The sequence below is a fragment of the Oryzias latipes genome, chromosome 6 (assembly GCF_053564925.1).
Source record: "Oryzias latipes strain Hd-rR chromosome 6, Olatipes_Hd-rR_3.1".
In the NCBI taxonomy this organism is placed as follows: Eukaryota; Metazoa; Chordata; class Actinopteri; order Beloniformes; family Adrianichthyidae; genus Oryzias; species Oryzias latipes.
The window spans coordinates 26,906,374-26,924,647 of NC_136242.1; the positions used below are offsets into that span (position 1 = coordinate 26,906,374).

Genomic DNA, 18,274 nt, shown 5'->3' on the forward strand with positions numbered 1-18,274 from the left:
TTCATTTAGCCGTGTGAAAATTGCTGAAAGTTTGAATCATTTGATTACATCCAAACAGTTAAAAAGTTGACTTTAAAAAAATAATAAATAACCTAACTGAAGATTATTTTCTTGTTATTCATTTTAAAATAGAGTGTTAATGCACAATGCAACCCTGTATGAAGATGAAATAAAAAACTCAACATTTGGTTTGACTTGTAGTAAATTTGTGAAAAGAGGTTCAGACCTTTAAGTGAAAACAAAAATAAGAAGCTGAAGGCAAAAATATGTTTGCACCAGCAGAGTACAAAACGTTCATATATAGGTTTGTGAAAGTAAACGTTTGACCAAAAGCCATAAATATATATGCTAAGCGGAAGTTTAAGAGGGAGGCAAAAAATACAACTCCAAAGTCAGTCAAGACTGAACTCACATAAATTCACTTAAAAAGTTAGGGAAGGACAGGGAGAGAAAGTAAAATATAAAGAAAAAGAGTTTAAAAGATATGAACGAACTAGTTTCCTTTGCAAAGGCAGTTTTTTGGACCTAGTCAGAGGTGAAACGGACGTTTTCCAGGTCTGGTCAGTATCTTTTCCCCCTGAAAAGGTCAATACCCTCCCTGACTTCCTTGGTATGTTGAGAGGCCCAATCAGGAAGCCTCTCAACACACCCCAGTCCCCTCCAAGTGCCATGACGAAGGTAATCTTTTTTTTACAATGCCAGCTTTCGCTTTGTGTGAATGTGTGCACGCACATGCATGTGCGGCCTAGAATAAACAAACAGCGTGGCCAGAGGGCACTGGACTGAGATCCTGCTGATGGTGCACTGACTGCTAACTAAAGTGTGCACGTGAAAGCATGTATGTGTGCTCGTGCGACGGGGGCAGTGCGCACGTCTACAATCAGGCTTATGTTTATAAATACATTTTGCTGTGTAGAGTGGAACTGCTGTGAGCCTTGGCATACAACTGCATGCTTTTGGGGGCTCAGTGTGTATGTGTGTCCTGGCACGGCCCTGCCACACAGCAGAGCTGTTGAGGCCGGAATAACTCCTAAAAGCTGCTAGAAAATGGAAGGGGGCAAACTCAAAATCTTACAAAAATAACCATATTCTTTGTCCTTTCCAAAATATAAAAGACAGAAAAATGTTCTTAAAAATGTTTTGAAAAGCAATCTGCTAGAAAAAAACATTTCATCTTTTAAAAACATTGTGCAGTTGCCCACAAAAATTTTTACGGGGGCATATTACTTTCTCTCTTGAGGTCTGATGCAGAAACAAATAGTAAGTGGATGCTTAAAGATTATGTTAGCCTCATTATTCCTATACACTTTATTTAAAGGAATATTGAGCTCGATTCTGGCCTTCAGAGTGTTGTTTATGGTCAAACAAAGAAGTTCTGTGCTATCTGTAAATAAAAATGATCCCATGTTGCCGTCTACTTTGTCAGCAGCCAAACCCCTAGTCATCCAGTTTGGACAACACAACTCTGTAAAAAGATAATTTTACATTTCTAAAAGTAATTTCCTGATTCTCTCAGACTAGTTGAGCTTTATGCGGATGCTGGGTTTGCTAGGCTGAGGTCATACAGCACGAGAGGCCGTGAAGCAACAGCAAACCGATCCACCTTCAGCTTCTCCCCTTTCCCCTCCTTAGAGGATGTATGTGACACAAGCGCTTGCAGTTCTTGAAACTCTACCTGGTCGTACTCCAGCGCTCCAGGGTAAAGAGGCCAGCCCAAAAACAGTTCAGCTATCACGCAGCCCAAAGACCACATGTCGATGGCCTCGCTAAAGGGCAGGCCCAAAATAATCTCGGGAGCCCTGCGGACAGAAAAAGAGGAAAAAGAATGCGTTAAAATAAAACAATAACACTGATGAAGTTGAGTCTGATCATAAAGAGATAAAAGTCACACTTTAAGATTTAATTTAACCCCATTAGAATGCCAATTAGTTCAAAGATTTTCTCCCACAGGATAGAAAACTCTTCTCAAAGAAACTTTTACTAAACACAGTTTTAAGAAAGCCTCCCTTGTGCCTCCTGAAGCACTCTTTCACAATTTAGGTCTACTAAAACTGGGGAATCTATCATTTTAGGAGGAGAAGAAAAAACATTAATGGAAAAATTCTGTTCATTCCAACTTTTTATTTGACCATAATTTACCTGGTAGTTTCGATGACAACCTGGACCTAGGAAGCAAGTTTTCTGGCTACTGGGGGAAGTGTTTGGGGGAAAACCCACCTAAGCTGGGATTTGAACCAGGGCCCTCACACTGTGAGGCAAAAGTGATAACCGCCACACCAGAGAGCAGCCAAAATGCTACTCAGAACAGAAAACATTTGGGTATCGCAGTATCAAGTGCTAAAGGGCAACCAAAGTTTGGAGGCCTTTTTTTCCTGAGGAGGTGCTCCAACATATTTGTCATTGTGAGGTAAATGCTACAACAAACCCAGTTTTAGCATAAGTTGCATTCCTACAGAGAGTTAACCATGACCTGACCTAACTTTATTGACCTCTACAAAAACGCATGGCAGCTTGTTCAAAAAGAAAACACACACATACACACAAAAATCACTAGTGAACAAAGGATATTCTAGATTCTTACTTCCCAGCTAATTGTCTATCAGGTTTCAGCAGCTAGGTCATGGTTAAGTTTGCCAGATTTTAAAATTTGCAATAATAGTGTTGGATGACTGAACAAAGCGGTTGTTCTTATTTATTTATACCGCTTAGAAAACAGACTTTCTGGTACTTCAATAAAACCCACACAACACAATTACAGGGTGCACATACACAAAAAACGAAGGTTTAAACTAAATCAGACTGTTGTGATGAGTCAACTTTCTATAAACTCGTTTAAACACTTCATAGTTTTATATCTTCTCGTGTATATAATCACATTATTATTGGAGGTGTTGATAATACAAAACACAGCCTGAATGTAAGGGATTCTGGTTTCATCATCAGTATGATATTCTGGACTTTGCCAATTGTTCAGCTAAAAGAGGACCAGAACTCTTCCAGGAGCAGCGTGCGATTATGTATGAAAACAATGAGCTGTTAGGCATGCTCACAGCAGCAGAGCAACAAAGCTACAAATAGCAGCCAATGCTGTGACAGCTTTGAAGGAAATCACTGTTGCTCAGCAACATCTGGACGCAGCACTGCAGGAATATTAAAGTGTGGGGGAAAAACTGGGGCCTTCACACATCATGTGCATCTATTTACACATGCAGATCCAAAGCTAAAGAGGAGATGGAGTTTATGTAGGCACGTTTTCCATGCCAACGAGCTAAGGAAAATTTTCCTCCGCCATTTCCTTTTGCTCTTTCACAAGGAAGAAGTGTGGTTATGCAATAGCTTAAGTAGCCTTGGGAGAAACTGTCCCATTTAGAAGAGTTTCATAAACGGCAGTTTAAAACATGCAATTTAGTGAGGTTTTCAGACAGCTTTTGGGTGAGTTCATTAAGCAACTGAGATTTCAAAAACAATTCAACTCCAAAAAACAGAATAAAGCCAATGACAAAGGTGAAAAACTATTGAGAAGCAAAAGGCCTCAACTTTACTTGTACTGTTATTATATATAAATATTTTGGCAATGATACTCAGAGCTAAATGCTAAAACAACTATGTCAAGATAACTGTTAAAGCAATAGATGAGGGAACTTAAATGACTAAAGACTTAATTCATTCATAATAGCGCAATAATATTAGCAGGACCGTATTTTTGCTGGAGTAAAAGTTTTAATTTTCTTTCATAGTTTAGCCAGTACTGCCACTTATACTCAGGAATTACTTAGTATACATGTTTTTTTCCTTCTTTATTATACACTTTTTTGCTTCCTATGACTTTTACTATAGAAAATACGGTATATGCTAGCAATGCTAAATCTGCAAGATATGCTGAAGATACAGTTCCAGATGTATTAAAAATAAATACACAGGTTACTGTCTTGAGTTGAAATGAAACTCAAGACAGTTGAAATGAAATGAAAAACAGACCCAACACTTCCAAATTAAAAGCAGCTAGAGGATGAGAATAAACTTGTGCCTGTACATAGCTTTAACTTGTCATAGTTAAAACAGCTCATCGCGTAACCCTTGCACACCCGCATTCACATGCAGAGGCAGGCGGGGTTCCAGAAATAACTGGTTCTACTGGAGAGCAGCAGATATGATGAGTGCACTGTATCGTAACAGACTCATGGTTTGCATGGAAGAGAAACTATAATGCCAGATTACTGATTATAAACTGCAACTAGGAGGGTTCATTAAATATTCCCACCACTCTCTGTCCAACCACCCATTAAACAAATGGCTGTTGATGTGACCTTGCTTGGAACAAGACAGGTGATCCATGATGGTCATCCGACCAGAAATGGCTCCACTATACACCATTGCTGTCTGTCTGCACATGCAAAACATGCATGAACAAATCGATTCATCTGCTTTGCTACAGAAAAATGTAAAATCTTTACAAAGATCCAATAACATTAAATCAAGTTTGTAAAAAAACAAAAGAAAAAAAGACAGGGCTCAGGCCAGCTTAACTCAACCAAAAGGTGAAACAACCTGCACATTTACACTACTAGAGAGCATGAGATGTTTGTGTGAGATGGAGAAAATAATCCAGCCATTACTTTAATCATCTCAGGTAGTAATGTATACGTCATTCCCAGGTGTGTCCGAAGAAAGTTTGAAAAATAATGTGAAAAATCCAGAGTGAGTTGGCCGTGTTAATTACATTTTAATCATTATCATTTTAGTAAAGCCCATCAGCCGTCATTATTCTCTAACTGCAGGCTTTCAAGTACGTATACGTCCATTTAAATAGTACTTGGCTGTTTTGATTGTCCCTCCTCACTGCTGGGTTAAAATGTACTGCCAGCTGAGGAAATCTCACTTTTCTTAACATTAATTTTTCTAGCGTAAAAAGTAAAAAAATTATAAGTAAAATGTTTTTTTTAAACAGTTACTTATCATTTTGTTGTCTTAAGTGACCAGTTTAGGAGTGCAAAATGTTTTCCTCTCTGGGATAATGAAACGGTAAAACAGCAAACAGGAATCCTCAATGCAAAAAACATACAACTGGATGCATGTCTTTATAAAAACAAACATTTTCCAGAGCGCTTAGATGTTATTTATTAAGTACGATAAACACGTGCAAGCAAACAGCACTTTTGTTCTCTGTTGTCTTATAACGTGTCCTCAGGGACTGTGACATTTAATTAGGAGAAAAAATACAAATAAGCATGCATTTAAAGAGGTGAAAAACAGAAAACGATAAAACCAAGTTAACGCTGTTTTATAAAATAAGTGAATCTCAGAAAGCTGGTTATGAGTGTAATCACATCAGGCAACCCTTGCCTTTGTCAATTACAGAGACCCAAAAGTATTCAGCTCGTATGGCTGCTGCAATTGATTTGTTTCATAAAACTTGTTTACAGACGTGAACTAGCACCATGTTGAGCGGACTTTAGTTGGATGAATGTGTGGAAAGACCCACTCCAGTCATCTTTTTATCTATTCTTAAAGAGTTTCCAGCACTCTTTAATTATGAATATGCGTTTTTTTAACCCACGTCAAACACCTGTGTTTCCTCAGCACGGGTTCATCAGAAATTTGGATCAGAGTTGTTGGCGGAACCATTGGTGAGAGGTAAGCCTTCACTCATTTCCCATCATCCCTTTGTTTAAATGCTCTCCTGCTAGCATACAGCCCCTCACAACCCCAAGCTAACATTAGCAGTCCAACAAAAACGACAAGCAATAATGCAGCTGTCCGGCCGTACAGCTTTGAGCCGGATGCCAGCTCAGACGAGGAAATTAAAGACAAATATGGATCCATTTGTCCACAAGTGGATGCATAGGAATAAAAAGAAGGTAGCAGTTTGGCCTATTGATTGTAGTTTGTACGTAAGAACTATAAGCTTTTTCAAACTGCATTTTTTTATCCCGATTCACAATGTTTTAAAGCAATACTCAAAAACGCAGTTTTAACTTTTTTTTTTGTCCTCTATCCTTAGGAAAATGCCAAAGGAACATGTTAAGAACACCAAAAGCACAGTTTGTATTAGAGTGGGTCTTTAAGGTGGAAGAGTCTGATTCTCTAATGCTACGACATGAATAAAGTAGAACTCTGTGTTGCATATTCAACCCGGTTTAACGTCAACTTGCAGAATAAACCAAACTGCACTGTGCTTTATACAAGACAGACTACTGTGGAAAACATAAAACATGCATTTAGTTATAAAAAGACACAACCAACAAAAATGGCCAAAATCTACTGTTTTTGGAGTGTGAAACAGTGGCACCCAGGCTGGGATGATTCAGGAGAGGGGGAAGTCAGACCAGGTAAGTAGTTGTATTCTACAATAGTTCAGTCTGGATTACCTGGCGTCAACAGTAGTCAGTTAAGAAAGACCAAAAGTCTGTTAGACCATCTGTAAAAATATATCTCAACATTTTTAAAACACGTTTATGTTTTAATCTAGTGAAACTAAGAAAACCGTAAAGCAACACCTGTGCTACAAAGAAATGACACCCTAGTAAAGCAAACTTTACAATAGCGGGCAGATGGCAGCTCTTTTCTTTTACCTGATCTGTATGACTGAATTATTTAAATTGTTCAATGCTCCATTTTCAACATGGGTACTCCTATGTCATTGGCTCCTGGAGAATGGAGTAGTTATCTCACTAAGCCCTGCTGTGTCATGCTTCCATGGCAACACTACGTTATATCATGACAAGCACCAAAGCTTTTGAAACAGGGTTACATCATAATTCAAGTCATTAAAGATCTTCTCCTGAATTTGTAAAGTAAGAATAAAATATAGAAAACAAGGGAAAAAACATTTCATTTGTGAAGAAAGCTTATAAAATATTGCTCAGAATAAAGATGCAAATTTTCAGGGTTTTAAGGGTTGTATTCTTTTTTAAGCACCTCTGCCCCAGCAGAGTGGCTGGACACATGTTATCCAGTTAATCAAGAGTTATAAAATCTTAAAAACAATTAGGGCAGTGGTCCTTGTGGATGAGATTTGTTTAGTAAATGGCATAAATAGAACAGTTTTTAATTCCTTCATGTTATACATATGTATATGTCTTTCAACTTAAAACGTTTGTTTGTATATATGTCGATTATCAGTTTTTGAAACAACACTTTACTTTACTTTATAGATAAGAAGACGTGCCGTGTGTTCTTTAATTCAGAGGATGTTAGCAGCTGCAGTGATGAGGAGACGTCCAGTATGAAGGTACACTAAGCGCTAAGTGTTTATGACACATAGATTGTCAGGAAAACAGTGCGAGAAGTAATGTGTATCACGTTAAAAGTTACTTTAATGCACATCATTCGTCCGATCATGTTAAGGAAACTACGAGGTAGCTTTCAAGATGGTGCCACAACAGCGCTGGGCGTGTGCAGCGTAACAAGACACGGAAAAGCAAGTAAGAAGCGTTTTCAGCGGTGTTAAACGTTTTCTAACGAGTAAACAGTTGGACACTTTCTTTCTGATAACAGGGCAATGGTTGCTTTACATTTGTCCTTGGGTCATGGGTTGCTACATTCCTAATTTGTTTCCATCACGTGACCACCGGCTACGGTGGCTGTTTGGATTGGTTATTCCACTCAGAGGATGGAACATATTCAGACAGAATTTGAGAGCGAACCGAAGCTCAGTCCGACTGGAAACATACCGAGACCACCTCCAAAGATGGGTCCGAGAGCAGTCCCTGGTCCCGGACCAGGGATTGCTTGGGTGTATTGAGACTAATAATCGGAAGATAATCGGAAGAAAACAAACTCTGTTTCACTTTAAGAGAAACAAACGTGTTCAGTCTGAAGAGTTCTATCATTAGTGGCGTCTGTGTTCCTGTGAAGCCTCACTATGGCAACAGTCCACCGCAAACTATGTATGCAACATATTATGCAATGTACTCAAAGGAGATAAGGAGGCAGTGTATCTTGCAAATGACTCTTCTATCAGCAAATATTCAAATACTCCAAGACTGCAAAAAAAATACTAAAATGGAACAGTCTTTAACTGAAACGAGTTACAGACTGAAAAAGTGACCAAAATAAACCAAATTGAACAATTTAAGGAGGATAGTCTTAATATGGAGGTTTATATTCCCATAACATGTGACATTATAGCTCATCATAAGTACATTTTAATGCAGATATGCCTGCACTTACAGCTTGTAGAATGGTCTTCAGAAGCAACTATTTAAAGTCATTTATCTTCTTTAAGACTGTGGTGTCTGCTGAGGAATTTAAAGCACTAGTTCTGCAAAGATGCCTTCACTCTTTATCTTTGTAAGCATTCATTAATGCCAAGCTTTTCAAAGGTCCTGACACAACATTCCAATCAGCTTGAGGTTTGAACTTTGACCAATGCTTGTGTTTTCCTCTTTTCTGAAGTTCTGTGGCACGTTTGCTGCAGTTTTGTTTAACCTTGACAACATTTTTTGTTACTAAATTCAATGTCATCAAAACAAACTAGAGAATACTTTGGTCTGTGAAAATTGTTTGGTCAATTTTTAATTTAGAATTTGATGAAATTAACTGTGCATAAAATCCAACATTATTAGAGGACTTTTTTATTTAAATTGTATTTTTCAAACATATTCCTTATCACCCCATTTTGGTTTAAAGAAAATATTTTTCATGCTGGCAATTTTCACTAACTCAGAAATTCATGTTGGTGCTGCTCCTCAGCTAAGGTAATGGAATAATGTTTACCAAGACAACGTCTGCAAAAAAAAAAAAAAAAAAAAAAAAATTCAGTTATGGGTGTTTTTGCAGATTTTCTGACCACTGATCCAGAACAAAAAACACCCTTTTGGGAACATTTGTTTTGTAAGACTTGCAGATTTGTTGAATCATCTCCACTTGTGATTTTTCTTTTACAGCCAACATGTTGACATTTGTTGGTCTAACAGGTCACAGCTAAAACAGCCATAAAGTCAAAATAGAATTACGTCAGGGAGACAATTGACAGAAATGTTCATATCAGCCATTCTTGTGCCAAAATTAAGTGTGTTACTGAGAATCCTAACTTTGAACCTTTTAAGTCTTCTTTTTTTTTGTGGAATTTTTATAATCATATTGTCAGGTAGAATTTTCAAACCTTGATGGTGAGAGTGTGGTTTTTCAAAAACTAGATTTGCAAAACAGAACAGAGTAAAAATCATGCTGTCATTTTGTTAAACTTGAATGCAGATAACTTTTCAAAACAGCTTGAACAGAACAGACTAAGTAAACATCACAACTGCATCTACTGCATTCCAAACAGCTGGGAAACTGAGGTGAACCGTCCATCAAGTTAAAAAACAAACTTTACCAGAGGTGTCAGACTCCAGGCCCCGAGGGCCAGCATCCTGCTATCATATTATTGGACAAATCTTTACTTTTGGTCTAAAGGCAAAAAGAAACCAGCAAATGTCAGCTAATCTATAGTTAAAAACCCAAGTGTGCAATGTTTAAGCTGTTGCACAAACTCAGCTCTGCATTAGAACACACCCAGCCACACACAGGAATGTCTGAATGTTTTTTCCTGGATCTAAAAGTGGGTTTTTACACACCACATTCTTTCCAAACCTCTTGTGTCCTGAGTGACCTCCCTGAAATCCTGCGCCAGCCCAATTTTAATTGCAGCAGGACCTCGGTGTCGCCCGCACAGTTTGAAAACAAAGCACATAAGCAAAAATACGCACTCACACTCAAAACCGTTGCAACCGCAGCAAACGCAAACAAATCCTTCAAGTTACGTAAGAGCTATGACTACACACTCTAGCCGTCCTCTTACAAAGGAGCAAAGAAAAAAGTAGCTAGCCTAAACTAAAATAAGGAAGTTGCTTGCGACTATCAGAGGTCTATTCTCTCTTACACAAGCATATCAGCTACTGCTGTTGAGGACGCTGTACATTACATGTTCTTATTTTTGCACCACAAAAAATATAGATATGGAAGCATGTCAAAGATATTTCTTTCTCACACCAGAACTGTACAGAGCAGAAGGGCAGATTTTGGCAGAGAACTAGATCCTCAAATACTGCGAATACAAGAGGAGCGCTTAAAGGATTAACCAATGTCCACAGTTTGCCATAGCTGCCCTGAACCAGCTATGGCAAGCGCACAAGAGGAGCTGCCAGGTCGTCATCATGTGGTTAAACAAGCGGAAATTTTTTTCCTTTTTACAATTCATCCCATCATCAAAACAGACGCAACTGAATTGCTAATCTGCCTGAAATTAGTCACCAAAAATTACCTGTATGAAATGTAAGTTTGTAAGCAGATTTTTTTAATCTCAAGTTTCTTTAAACTGACTTGTGCTTTTTCATAACAAGGTTTTTAACTTTTAATTTTCAAAGTAATTGAATTCTTCTACTAAAGTTTGTTTCAGGAAATTCTCAGGTCCCTCCTTGCCCTGCCCTACCTTTGGACAGACACCAAATATTTCACATTGTAGTTCCTCTGCACTTTTAGAAGAGCAGCTGAAGTTAAGGCGCGACACAGAGGACACCACATGCTTATGTAGCCAGACATGCAACGCAAAAAAGACAATATTAGCAGAAAAACACGACGCAGCAAAGCTGAGAGATAAACCAAGAACTCAGATGCATACTGAGAAACTTCCAATGAAAGTACAAAGGTTAATCTGTGTATTTCACATTACATAACAACAAAGACAGCCTCAATGCACAAGGCTCAGACAAGACTTTACAAAGCTGTGTGGGAACCCGGCACATAAACATTCAACACCCCTGGGACTGAGCTGTATCACGATGCTGGAAGATGATGATAAGAAATGACATATCTGAGACTCTTAAATATATTCTAATGTGCAAGTCTTAAGTGGGATGTTTATTTTCTATTTTCTGACAGCAAGTTAATTCATTTGAGGTTTGAATTAGTAAATCTGGTCGGTAATGAACTTGATTTCCCTCATCTGTGCATCATTTTTAATGTACTATGAGGGCAGCATAATGACTATCTTAGCAAATAGATTATTCGTTATCAAATAAAGATTAATAATCAACATCACCAAATTAAAAAGTCCATTTTCAACTCAAAAAAGTTATCCTCAACTTCTACTGAGTTTTGGACCCAGTTTTAAAACATGAATTATGAAGATTATCCCCTTGAGTTTGAGCATAATAAACTATGAGCATTATGAAATAAATGAAGGAAGCCCGGTTTTTTGTAAAAGAAACAACATTTTCCCCATTTTAGCTAAAGTTCACCGTTTGCACTGACAAAAAAAACAAAGCGATTGTTATGCAAGTCTAAACCCAGTCTTGTGAAGTGGTAACTACTGATGATATAAGTAGATGGGAGATCGTTTGGAATTATTGGAATGAAAGGGTCCATACCTGTAGTATCTGGACTGCAGGTAGGTAGAGCAGACAGCCTTGGACACATGGCTTGCTGAGCCAAAGTCAATGACTTTCACTCTGTAAGGCTGCCTGGAGGGGTCCACCAGCATGATGTTTTCAGGCTTCAAGTCAGCGTGGATTAAGCCCAAGGACTTCAGCTTCTTCAGAGCAGTTGCCACCTGGAAAAATTAAACAAAGATAAAAATACGGGTTTTCTGAGACTTTGTCGTTCTGATTCTAAAATTAGGTCATTTGGGAGTATTTATGTTCCTATCAAATGGAATGCATTCTCAGCTTTCTCTGCGTAAATAGTGTAGCTAAAGACACCACTTTACCTGCTGCAGTATGGGTCGGATGACTTTGAGTGGCAGTGGGCTGAACTTATTCTGTTTTAAAAAGTCGTAAAGGTTTTGCTCTAGCATCTCAAACACCAAGCAGGTGTGGCTGCGGTGCTGGAAGCACTCCAGGGCACGCACCACGTTGTGTTCCTCTGCATTTTCACTGCTCAGTCGGGCCAGGATCTCCACCTGAAGAAGGTTTAAAAACAGGATGGGCAACAGGTAGAGGTAGAAAGATTTCACCATTTCTGAGACTCTTTGGAAACACAGTAATGGATGTTACTGTGTGCCAATGTGACACAGAATAAAGTCCAGGGCATCATATTTGCAAGTTTTGGAGGTGTTTTGTAACATTAGAGAACACATTAAATGTATTTTTTTACCGCTTTCACAAATGCTCACCTCAATCTGACCCTGGCGTGCATATGATGGGTGGTTCTTGAGTATTTTGACAGCCACCACATCGTTTGTTCCCCTCTTCCAGCACTTCACCACCTGACCGAAGGTGCCGCGACCTAAAAACTCCAGGACCTCATAGCTGTTCTTCAAGGAGCACAGGACCTCGTGCTGAACTAACTGATAATCACCATCTCCCGATCCAGTTCTAGTCACCGCAGCGCTCGCCACAACCTCACTGCCGCCGTCAGTCGCATCCACACCATTTCCTGCCGCCGCCTCGACAACGTTTTGTTGAGAAGGCAGTGTCCCTCCACTACCTACTCGGACAGTGTCTGCATTGTTCTCAGTGCTGGTCTGCAACATGGTCACAGGGGGAGGAAGTGATGGTAGAGCAGATATCTCCTCCACTATCTGCATGGCTTTGACACGACGGGTCTCCTGCTGTTGTTCCCCACTTTCACCCGTCTTCTGTTCACATATCTGAGTGGCACCTGTATCCGCGCAGTTGAAAAATCCTCCTCTCTGTTGTATTCTTCTGCTTTTGATCTCGTCCTCCTCTGCTTTTGCGCAGGCCTCCCTCAATAAGCCACAGTCCGGGCCTCCTCCCGATGAAGTCCCACCACTGTCTCTCACTTCCTGTATGCCTCTGCTCTGCTCAAAACACTGTTGATGCTGGATCCCACGTGGTCCTTCTCTCAGATTCTCCCAGCTGCCTCTTCCCTGTATTCCTGCAGTTTGCAGAGCCCACTGCTCAGATTCACTAAACTGCAGTCCCTGATGCAGTCTTCCTAAATCAGCACCAGTTGAGGATGGGAGAACATTGTTGGGATATGCAATGCCGTAGTTGACTCCAATCACATAAGTCTTGGGTGGGGGTCGGTGCTGAAAGGCTCTGCTGGTGTTATTACTGCGGTGGACTTCACCTTTGTGTCTGCTGGTACCACAGCTGCTGGTTCCTAAGGCACTTGTTTGAGCTGAGTGCAGATGAGATGGATAAACCAAAACTTGTGAGGCCATACCTTTAAATAAAAAAAATAAAAAAAGAAGGGCCGTGTTAGAAGTTTAACCACAACAGAACACACATACCACTTTCCTTTGAAGTTTGGGAATTTCTCAAACTTATCCCCATGTACAGGCATGTTCTGTTTAATTGAAAGCAAAAATATTTTGAAGTCCCTTAAGAGAAAACATTGAAATTTCAAAATTATAACTAAGCTTAAACACTTGTGGTTTAACCAAAAAAAAAAGAAATGGAGAAACTTTCTTTTTAATATCCCCAAAAAGGAATCTCTGTTCAGATAAACAGCGTCATAAAAGTCACCACAACAGACGAATCGTAACCATCGGTGTCACCCTTACTGGAAATAGGAACTTGTCTATTGCAATGTGAGATGGGGAAAACCCAAATGATCTCTGGTTGGTTTGTGCGTGCTACACTGGAGGCTCAATTTCACAAAAAGTACAACCAGGGTGAAAAAAATCCACACAAAGCACAACCAGGAAGAAAAATAAAACCCAGAAAAGAAGACAATAAACTTTAAAATGAAGTGATTGTTCTTTACCAGAGCAGAAAATACACCTATGACACGGAAATGACTGCTTACTAATCTCATTAGGTAATTGGAGCTTTATTCTGTAGGGAATGAGGCTGTAAGAAGTAGCGGTGCTTAGGTTATGGGGCTGTCACAACAACCAAAATGCAGTTTTCTGTCTTAATATGTATAAAAAGGGAACCCTAGGGCTGCCCATCTGCACCTGGGGAACCATTTGTGCTCACATTTGCACAAATAGTTTGGCTGACTGAATGAAATGTTTCGCCTCTGTTAGCCTGAATGCATAAATATGCGTGTGTAAACGGTAGTTGTAATGTCTAAATATTTATATGTGAAGATTTTTTGGAGCTAACAGGTATGTTTATAAAAATTTGAATGTGTGTGTGGACAGGCCCCGCCCCTTTTAGATTTATTCTACATCTACACCTGACAGTAATGGTTATAAACACCCAGCAAATTGTTGCTTTATGATGCTTTAATATTTAATTTATATAAATAAAGCTTAGTCTAAATTACAAAAGGGGTTCATTCAAATATACACCTTGTGTGTCAGAAGATTCCTAATCCCATGATGTAACAGTACAATACGTTTGACCCAAGAGGCCTTCAGCTTGCATCTGTTTGCTCAGCTGCTGGACAGAAAAAATGTATAAAAGGGAAATTTCAGAAATGAAACGCTTAAAGTTCCACAAAGGAAACTGGGAAGTGAAAAACTGAAGTTTGGACATTTAATAAAGATTTCATAGACATAATCTGCACTTTAGCAGCAGTTAGTAGTCTTTACTATTTGATGCAGAAGATTCACATAACTCTTGACAAAAGGGGAGATCAAAAAAGGAACCGCCATTATGGCTACTTTGTATAAGCAGGTTTCCCTAGATAACACTTAAATAAGAGCAGACTATCAGCTTTATACTGTTCAAGCCTGCAATCTAAGCAACCAAAAGACTGAAAAATTATTCTGATAAGTTAACACAATTTATCGAGTGCAAGACGTGAAGCTTGTGACTTGCTCACAATGAATTGATTCAAAACTCCATCCAGCTCAATTGAAAGTACAGGGAGTCAGCGAGAGTTCAAATAAAATTGATTCACGCATGAAAGCTTTCCTTTTTTTATTAATTTTGATAAGGATTACAGCTTTGTTTATTCTACATTTATTTTATTTGAATTAAATTGATTCTAAATTAAATTTGTGATCTATTTTTCTATAGCAAGTATTGCCCATTTTTGCATCATGGACACTGTTTTTTTTTCCAAAATCTTTTCTCTATTAAGGCTGTTAAATGTCAAAGTAAAGGTTTTTTCTTTATTTCAAATTTACATATAGCCACAAAAAGCTTATTAACTATGTGGAGTTCAATACGCAGGTGCTTTTTTTAAGTAAATATAAAATACATGAAATAAAAAACGACTTTTTGACAATATACCCAGGGCTCTGCAGTGCTTAAACACTTGCACAAGTGGACTAATTTCTTAAAGGTGCGAACATTAAAATTCTTCTGGTTGCACCAGTGCGCCCACCGTGTGACTATGTTTCCCTGTGGTTCAACAACAGACACACATTATGCCCACATACTGGTCTAAGCCAATCAGATAGCGAAAGGTGCGACCCCACCTCTGACTGGCCAGGTTCCAGATATTCCTGTGTGTGTGCGGTCCCAATTTGCAAAGACCAAAGGGTGAGTAAGCCAGGCACGGCCGATAAGCAGAGTGGATGGTGAGACCACATTATGAGAAAGATTGTCAAATTTTCGTGAAGGCAATCATTTTTGCTTTTTTGTAGGTTTAGCATGTTGTTTACAGGCACTAATTACTTGTGTTGGGGCTCATTTTACTAATAATCCTTTTCTGGATTTTATTTACATTCTGTTTCTCACAGGTGAAGTGCATAAGTGCATCTATGATAAACATTGCGGTCCTCACATCTTTTTAAGTGAGTCAACATGTTGAATTGGTGACCGCCAAATACTTTTTTTGCCTCGTTGCATTTAAGTGAATGAGAAAATGTTCAAAACAAACTTGTTTTTTCCTCCCTCAAATGAGTGTTTGTTTGCTTTTGCCAAACACAGAAACTGGTTCAGTTAAGTAAGACAGACAGCTTTTATTAATAGAACAACCAAACCAGTGCATTGTACGGTAAATTTAGGTTTGGTGACATTTGTGTTTTTGACAGCACATAGAAAAGCCGTTGAAAAATAAAGAGAGAAAAGAATGAAGACACTAAGAATGCAATTAGAGGGTTTGGAAAATGTAATGTATAATGGAATAAATGCCTTTGCCTTATTTTACTGACATAATATAATTTATAGCTATTTGTTTTAACCCAAATTTCAGTGCAGCGAGACAAATTTAAACTAAAGAAAAATTAATGCTTGTGAGTCAGGTAATTAAACCAAAATCTAACTTTTTGCTAATAATTTAGTAAACTATATGGAAGAATTGTGGTTTAATGTCACAAATAATCTTTGGTATATACATGAGAAACCTTCAGAACCAAAAGTGGCCTTGCAAAACTGTTGTCTCTAATGCAATGTGTGCAACTTAAAAAAATATTAGGTGCACCAGTGAAACCAGTATAATAAGTTAGGCTGACATGCACCGTTTTCCAGTACATTACAACCTTAACCAGCATTCCTCTGATAGCAACTATCTTTAATGCCACAACAACAGGCAGAGAAAGTTTAGAGATCACACTTTCTGGAGCTTCTAGAGCCAAAGGGTGCTGCTTTTTTGAATTTGCAGTAAGAATTTATTGTTTCCAGCTTTCAAACTTGACTCAATGTCGAAAGCATTCGCACAGTTGTGGATTACGTACCAAATTCAGTTCAACATTAATAAGAAAAGGCTTGACACACAGGCTCAGACAGGCAAAGACGGGTGTGACTACAAGCCAGTATGATGAGAAACAACCTTTTTGTTTTGCGTTTTTTTTTTTAAACTAAGGCAGGCATTGAGATTTTAGAAACAGTAAACTTTAGATTATTACAAAATAAAATACAGAGATAAAGTTAGGAGGAAGCACTACGAAAGGTATAGTCACAACTATTAAAAGCTCTAATTATAATTCTAACAGCAGGTCGACTATGCATCTACAGCAGTAAATACAGATCGAGCTAGACACAGAAATTCCCTTAAATCCAATAATCACAGATGATGATGATGATAGCTGTAAAAGAAAAATGTCTGACAACGTAGCAAATGAGCAGCCATCATATAGTTATAGTATAAATGTCATCTTGGCTATGTCTATGGTCCAATGTCAGCTATTTCCTAAAGTAGATACCCCACTGAGAATCCACATAAAGCCTAAATTAGAGATCTACCCCAAACATACTTGCGTATCCCTGTCTGTAATAACCTGGTAATGTTTTTTTTAATTACTGCATTCTGTACTAGTGGTTGATTTAAATGACAGTTAACACGTGAAAGCTAGAGGGAAGGGTGGAGTGCGCGTGTGCGTGAATGAGTGTGTGTGCGTGTCTCTACGTGTAAGTTTGGGGGATGGGTACCACCGAGCCAGACACCTGTTGAAGCCAATGTTGTGACAGACACCTCAACAATGGTTGTGTTGTGCCGTTTGGGATAAGCTAATAAAGTTTACCTCTACAAACAAACTCAACAGTGTTAGCTGGTAGAAAGTATCGGAGTGTAGTTTTATAAAACAGCTCGGCACAAATGTTATTTATCCTGATCAGTGCGGGGATTTCTAGCATAATTGAAAGTAACATATCAAAGTTAACTAAAACAGTTCAGTTTTTTTTTTTTTACAGAGGAACCATTACAGTTCTTTATAAAAAACAAACTAAAGTTAGCAAACAAGCTAGCTCCAGGCGAAGTCCACCCAGCCGCGAGACGAACGGACGGACAGACGATAGCACAAAAATCTTCCTCGTGAGCCAAAACTGTCGGATTAATCACATACCTTCAGTAGGACCAGTAAATCGCACCCCCCAAATCGTGAAAGACCGGAACAACGAGGACCTGCACCACAGTCGAACCCTTCAACGGTGCTGCAGTTGCTGCCATCTTGTTCAACGACGAGGACAGACCGAGCGACTTTTCGCACATTGAAGCTCTCGATTTCAACAACAAGCACAAATATTACGAAAACCAGTTGTGGCCCATGGTTTCTGCAGCCGTCCCGGGCGCCCACAAACGCGACTCTTGTGCCTAGTTGACACGGGGATCCGTGTTTGGAAACTTTTGCATGTTAATGCGCCTCGTCCTGACGACGCGAGCTGCTAGAGGCTAGCTGTTGCTGCTGTTGGGTAGCTTGTTGCTTCTCCGCATGTGTGGAATGTTGGAGGGGGCGGAGCTAAGCGCCCGTCCAAAATGTCACTGTGACGACTCAGGAAAAACATTTGACTGCCCTGTTGTTGTTTACCATTTTCACCAACTGCACACATGTGTTAAAGACTACAAATACCACCCAGTAGGGGTTTTTCTCCACGACTCTGCCTTTGATATAAAAAAATATATATTTTTATCTCCCATTTCAACTTTAAATAATTTTATTTACATTTCTCCTGTGGTAATTTTTTTAAATATATGGTTTAATTAGATTTTATGATGTAAATCAAAACAACTACTTACTTACTTACTTTGAATTTCTTTCTTGTTCCAATAA

At 38.8% G+C, this 18,274-nt stretch overlaps 1 protein-coding gene across 4 annotated transcripts in view; it reads right to left on the reverse strand.

Moving 5' to 3' along the window:
* Positions 1–17,968, reverse strand: part of LOC101162288 (homeodomain-interacting protein kinase 3) — a 30,766-nt gene extending 12,798 nt beyond the window's left edge. For all 4 annotated transcript variants that reach the window (XM_078948913.1, XM_023955948.2, XM_023955949.2 and 1 more), the window contains exons 1-5: positions 17,570–17,968; positions 12,095–13,110; positions 11,690–11,881; positions 11,352–11,533; positions 1,676–1,799 (exon numbers count right to left, since the gene is read on the reverse strand). In XM_078948913.1, the coding sequence (XP_078805039.1) occupies positions 1,676–1,799; positions 11,352–11,533; positions 11,690–11,881; positions 12,095–13,108 (1,512 nt within the window). In that variant the 5' untranslated portion in view covers positions 13,109–13,110; positions 17,570–17,968. The remainder of the gene's footprint in view (positions 1–1,675; positions 1,800–11,351; positions 11,534–11,689; positions 11,882–12,094; positions 13,111–17,569) is intronic.
* Between the last annotated feature and the right edge of the window lie 306 nt (positions 17,969–18,274).